Source organism: Ursus arctos, unplaced genomic scaffold (assembly GCF_023065955.2).
Source record: "Ursus arctos isolate Adak ecotype North America unplaced genomic scaffold, UrsArc2.0 scaffold_4, whole genome shotgun sequence".
NCBI lineage: Eukaryota > Metazoa > Chordata > Mammalia > Carnivora > Ursidae > Ursus > Ursus arctos.
In genome coordinates this window covers 80,940,893-80,947,277 of record NW_026623056.1, presented here as the reverse complement: position 1 = coordinate 80,947,277, position 6,385 = coordinate 80,940,893, and the positions used below count along the sequence as shown (strand labels likewise).

General features: G+C 37.8%; 1 protein-coding gene across 1 annotated transcript; it reads left to right on the top strand.

Annotated features, from left to right (window-relative positions):
• The first annotated feature begins 3,236 nt into the window (after nucleotides 1-3,236).
• On the top strand, nucleotides 3,237-3,730 carry LOC130542678 (keratin-associated protein 19-8-like). The gene has a single exon (XM_057306857.1). The coding sequence runs from the start codon at nucleotides 3,278-3,280 to the stop codon at nucleotides 3,515-3,517; it is 240 nt and encodes a 79-aa protein (XP_057162840.1). The 5' UTR covers nucleotides 3,237-3,277; the 3' UTR covers nucleotides 3,518-3,730.
• Nucleotides 3,731-6,385: the final 2,655 nt, after the last annotated feature.

The following is a 6,385-nucleotide window of genomic DNA, read 5'->3' as shown; positions in this document are numbered from 1 at the left end:
GGGTATAGGTAGTACATGCATATTTGCAAGAATTCATCAAATTTTATGCCTAAATTTATATATAATATAGAATTCATTATTATGCTTGAAAAAAAAGAACCAACACAAATGATATGATGGTTATACATTGCTCTAAAGTCAGAAAGCCATTCAAGCTTATTCCTCTTTTAAATCCTTCTTGGTTAGATGCAGCCAGAATTGTTACCCATACCTGTGAGAAACACACTGCTTACTTTTACAGACTTTAGAATTCATTCATCCTTTCAGCACTTATTTTTTGTGTTTCTATTACATGCTAGATATTAAAGAAAAGTAACGAAATCCAGTTGGGAAATTGCATCACCTGAAAATTACTTATAAAACAAAGAAAACCTGGGTTGCCTGGGTGGCTCAGTGGGTTAAACGTCTGCCCTCTGCTCAGGTCATGATCCCCCAGTCCTGGCGGGGGGCGGGGGGGGAGTCCTTGCTCAGCAGCGAGCCTGCTTCTCCCTCTGCCTGTTGCTCTCCCTGCTTGTGCTCGCTCTCTCTCTCTGACAAATAAATAAAATTAAATTTAAAAAATGAAGAAAACCTGGACACTATATTTGAGGTCATATAAAATTCTCAAGAACTTAAAGATTCAAGCCTAAAGTTAAGGGCACCACTGGAAGAATTTAACCAGGTTTGGGTCAGTGTTGACAATAAAACTAACTTCTTAGAGTTAGCCGAGTGACTTTTACCCTCAATTTTTCCCCCCACCCTTTATCCTTTAACATCATATCTACATTTTGGAGATTCTGAAGGCATTTCCAACGTATAATGAAATCTTACTGAATTTGACAAAGCCCTTGGGTGTGGAGTATCTTTTTGATGCTGAGACTTTGACACACATTTGTTATCTTAGTAGAGAGTAGTATGGTATTTCCTGAGAAGGAAAGGAAAAAAAAAAGAGAGAGAGCACAGAATAGGCAAAGGGAATACAAGTGGAAAACTGTTCTTTTAAAAGTAAAGGTACAAGAGGAAGGAAGAAAATGGATTGAATACAGACTGAATGAAAGTTGATGGGTGGCAAAGAGAAATTTTACATACTTTACAATTTGGTCTAGCTGCCGTAGCAGCTCATGTTCATGTGGGACAGAGGCTCGATGAAATTCTACAAGAAGTTGTAACATACCTATTAGAATGGCTAAAATTCAAAGCACTGACAAGAACAAATGCTGACACGTTGGGCAGCAACTGCAGCTCTCATTTATTACTGATCACATGCAAAATGGCTCGGCCACTTTGGAAGACAGACAGTCTGCCAGTTTTGTACAAAGCCAAACATAGTCTTACACGTAAGATTCAGCAATAACTCTCCCTGGTTTTACCCAAATGAGTTGAAAACTTATATCCACACAAAGACCTGAATACAGATGTTTATTAAAGTTGTATTCTTTATTGCCCAAACTTGGAAGCAATCAAGGTTCCTTCTATTGGGGAATGGATAAACAAACATGGTACCTTCAGACAATGGAGTATTATCCAGTGATACAAAGAAAGGAGCTGTCAAGGCGCAAAGGATGTGGAGGAATCATGAAAGCTTGTTGCTAAGTGAAAGAAATCAATGTGAAAAAGCTACACGCTGTAAAATTCCAACTATGACATTCTGGCAAAGGTGAAACTATGAAGACAGTAAGGTTAGTGGTTGCAAGAATTTGGGGGAAGGGAGGGAAGAATGGGTGGAGTACAGAGGATTTTTAGGGTGGTTTAATGGTGGTTACATGACATCATGTGTTTGTTAAAACCCATAGAATAGTACAACACAAGGAGTGAACCCTCACCTAAACTATCAATTTCAACTAATAGTAACATACCAAACTGGTTCATTAATCGTAATCAATAGACCATACTAATTGAAGATGTTTAATAATAGGAGGAAATGTGTGTGTGTGTGTGTGTGTGTGTGTGTGTGTGTGTGTGTGGAGGGTATAGAAACTCTGTACTTTCTGCTCAATTTTTCTGAAACTTAAAAGTGTACTAAAAATGGTCTATTAATTAGAAAAGAAGAGATTAAATACAATATTAGATACGTGGGTGAAGAAATGAAAGGAAATAGCGAACGTAAAAATAGAGAGGAGATATAATCTGCATTTTTAAAAAGAATTATTTATTTATTTGACAGAGAGAGAGAGAGAGCAAGCACAAGCAGGGGGAGAGGGAGAAACAGGCTCCCCACCAGAGCAGGGAGCCCAACATGGGGCTTGATCACAGGACCCTGGGATCATGACCTGAGCCAAAGGCAGACGCCTCACTGACTGAGCCACCCAGGTGCCCCAAAGTCTGCATTTTGGGAAGCAATTTGGATAGATTTCATACTAAAGAAGAAGGTTAGAATTTTGGAGGATAACGTTCAGTCAGCTTTAAAAGCTACTTTGAAATTTTTGATTGCTGTGACTTGCTTTCAGTTTGTGAACAATTTTATCCCATGCTTGTCAAAGCCCACAGAACTGTACAACACAAAGAATGCAATGTAAACTATGGATTTTAGTTAATAATTATATATCAATATTGGTTCATCAATTATGACAAGCAAAAAATGTTTTTTTTTTCAAAATAATATGAAAAGTAAAAACTATATCGGTTATGTGGCCAACGTTCTAAGATCAAAGAAAACATAGATCCTTTATTTATTTATTTATTTTCCAAAATTCCTTACTGGTATCACAACAGTCAAGCTGATCCTTCTTGGCTTTCAAATGTTTCCACTTCCTTATCTTTGAAAGGGGTAAATAACTCACTTTTTAGATTGAGGAATAAGATGCTTTAATAGATGATAGAGCTTTGACTTTGACCCATTTCTTTGATTTAATTTGTAAATGAAGCACAGAAACCTAAACAAAACAAAACAAAACAAAACAGAGATGAAGAAATATTTCATTGAGAAACACACCACCATCAGATATGATCGGCATGCCTAACTATGAAGAGTTCTGTTTGGGGTCTGGTATGTTCAGCCTTTGAAGATACCTCATTCCTTCATACAAAGTGATGCAATAACTTTTAGAGGCCACCCTAGCTAGGCACCAAAGCAATCTCAAACATTTTAATGAGTGTGAGAGCCTCTCCCTGTGTCAGGGGACAATGAATGAATGAGTTGTATCGAGCAGGTAATTAAGAAATGACGCAAAAGGAGGGTATACACGTGATTTATTACATGCTCTAACCAAGGTATATAAGCATCCCTCTACACACGCTGACATTCACATTCAGGATCTCGCCTTGAATACAGCAAACCAAACTCAACACTCTTGACACCATGAGCTACTACGGCAACTTCTATGGTGGCCTGGGCTGCGGCAGTGGCTGGGGATGTGGCAGCTTCCGCAGGCTGGGCTGTGGCTGGGGATGTGGCAGCTTCCGCAGGCTGGGCTGTGGCAGTGGCTGGGGATGTGGCAGCTTCCCCAGACTGGGCTGGGGCTGGGGCTGGGGAGGCTATGGATCCAGCTGCTTCCGCCCACTGTGCTATGGAGGATATGGATTCTCTAATTTCTACTGAAATCCTGCCCTGGAAGTCCAACATCTGAGGCCATAAAGTGATTAACCCAAGTTAACTAAAACTTGAACCAAGCCATATCAGCCGGCACTGAGCCAAGCTGAAAAGTATTTAGCATTTTAGATTCTAGGAATATTTATCCTTTTCTACCGGCCTGCTTCACATCTCCTGGTATCCCCTATATGCATGTTCGTAACCGTGGAATTTCTCAGTTCCCTTTGCAATAAATTATCCTAATTTAAAATGGAACATATGGCTTATTTATTTAACTGAATTCTGACTTTCTCTTTCAAAGTGCATTTCCCTTCTTGTGTCCTTTCAAAGAAACAGTCCTGAAGTTCTAGTTACATGTCCCTGTGATTATCATAGCAGTGTAAACACAGAGTTTATGAGAATTAATCGGCTTTCCACATTAACCACCTAATTTTGTTTCGTGGTATTAGTTTTGATTTAGAATCTTGAACCTATTAATTTCTAGTTTAGCTGGATCTGAAAAAAAAATAACTAGCAAGCAATGCTAAGTTCAAATGCTATTTACAATATTTAAGATGGATTTGAAGGACTCAGACTTGTTTACTAAACATAAAAATAGAGTTGTTCAGCCAGATAGTAAGACCTACACTTTTAGTCAACCTAGTTATAGTATATTAGCTTTACACTGGCTAGATCAGGGAAAGTAACAGCTTGATGACTTCCCTGGATGGCTATACTACTGAGCTTGACAGAGTACAATAGGTATTCTGTTTTCTTAATGGTTAATAGCGTTTCTCCAGAATTTGGAGAAAGGCCTTCTGCAGCTATAAAGAAGAATAATCGACACCCCCACTTGGAGCAGATGTTTGACATTCCTAGGATAATATTATATTGTTAGAATTTGAAATGACTGTTTTTATGGATCTCTGCTGGATTTGCAGAGATGCTCCAACACATCTTTATTTCCAGGGAAAAGCTAGATCTTACGTTAGGGAGAGCACATCACAGCAGGTTCACCGACCCCAGCACTGATAAGTATCTGGCAGTCAAATAGGCAGAGTGCAACATACTGAATGAAACCCATTTGATTTCTTTATTCAGCCAGACTGAATGAGAATGAAATAGTCAAATAATCAACTGTTTGTTATTTTTAGAATGATCAATGAAAATAAAAAAAGTTCTGAAGAAAGGAGACAAAAAGAATTGAATAACATTGTGTGAGGTGGTAAAAAATTTAATCAGAACCAAAACCATTGAACATAAAAGGATGAATAAATTAGTTGTTATTATATTACAACTTTATGTTCATATACAGACAGAATTTAAAGTGGAAAAATACCAAGCCACATACTAGGTGAAAATAAGTTTAATACATAAATCTGACAAAATACCAATACCTAAAAATGTAGAGAGTTCCTGCTAATCAATTATAAAATATTGGTTAATTGATTAATATTAAACAAGCCTACTTAAAAATGGATAAAATACTTGAACAGGCATTTCAAAAGAGAGTATATCTAAGTGGCTTATAAGCATATGTAAAATTCTCAATGTCATCATTGATCAGGAAAACCAAATTAAAACAATATTCAGATATCACTACATACCCTAAAGATGATCAGATTAAGGTGCTGAAATGGTCAATGTGGATAAGGATGTGGAATAACTGGTAATCTCATAGACTTCTGGCAGTATTGTAAATTTAGCAACTGCGTTGGAAAATTATTTGGTAGGATCTACTGAAGCTAAATACATATAGTATAAATTAGCAATGTGTGTCTTACGTATACCCAAAGTAAAGGAATGCCTAAGTCTACAAAAAGAATCTCCAGTAAAAAGTACATAGCAGCTTTATTCACACCAGGAGGGAAGGATGGAAGAAGGAAGGAAGGAAGGAAAGAAAGAAGGAAGAGAGGGAGGGAGGGGTGAAGGAAGGAAGGGGGGAAAGAAGGAAGGGGGAAGGAAAGGAGGAAGGAAGGGAGGAAGAAAGAAAGGAAACTTCTCAAATACAGATTTACCAGAGCAAAATAGTAAATAAATTGTGCTTTAGTCATATAATGGGGTACTTTACAGTAATGAAAACAACAAAACTAATGTTAGCAACAGCAATGATGTATTTCACAGAGACAGCGATCTACGAAATCATTTAGGAGAGAAAAGTTGCGGGCATACCGTCTGATGCCGTTCCTGTGATGTCCAGATCTGGCAGACTTCCAGGGAGTAATACTAACTGTTGGGCCAAGAGAAAACTTGGGGAGTTTGAGAGTGGTCAATGTAGGTGGTCTGTGAATAAAAACAGAATATCACTAACTTGTACACTTAGGACTTGTGTATTTTACAATATGCTTCAAACAAAAACAACAAAAACAAATGAAATGATGGCTTTATGTTTCTCTAAAGCAGGAAAACTATTTGAGCCAATTCCTCCTTTAAATCCCCAGATGCATTTATAGAGATATCCATGTCTGCGGAAGACGTGATCTTTACCCGTAAGAAACTTCGAGTGCATCCACCCATTCAGCTCTTCCTTATTGATTTTCTGCTTCATGCTAGTAGTTGCTGAGGCGTCAACAAGTCCAGCTGGGAAAATACATCATTTGATAATTGCTGATAAGCTCAGAAAAGCTGGACAGTATATTTGAAGCCATGAACGTTTAAAAAAAAAAAATTTAGATGTTCTGTGAAGTTAAGAGCATACCTGGTGGGGCTCAACCAGTATTCAGGTCAGCCTTGGGTGTAGGTGATTAACTTTTTGGAGTAAGCTGAAGGACCTTTTGCCTTCAATTTGTTTTTTTCTCCATCCTGTCTTTTTACATTATACTTACATTTTTGGAGATTCTGAAGACATTTCCAATGTTAACTGCCTCTTACTGAATTTCACAGGGTATTAGGCATTTT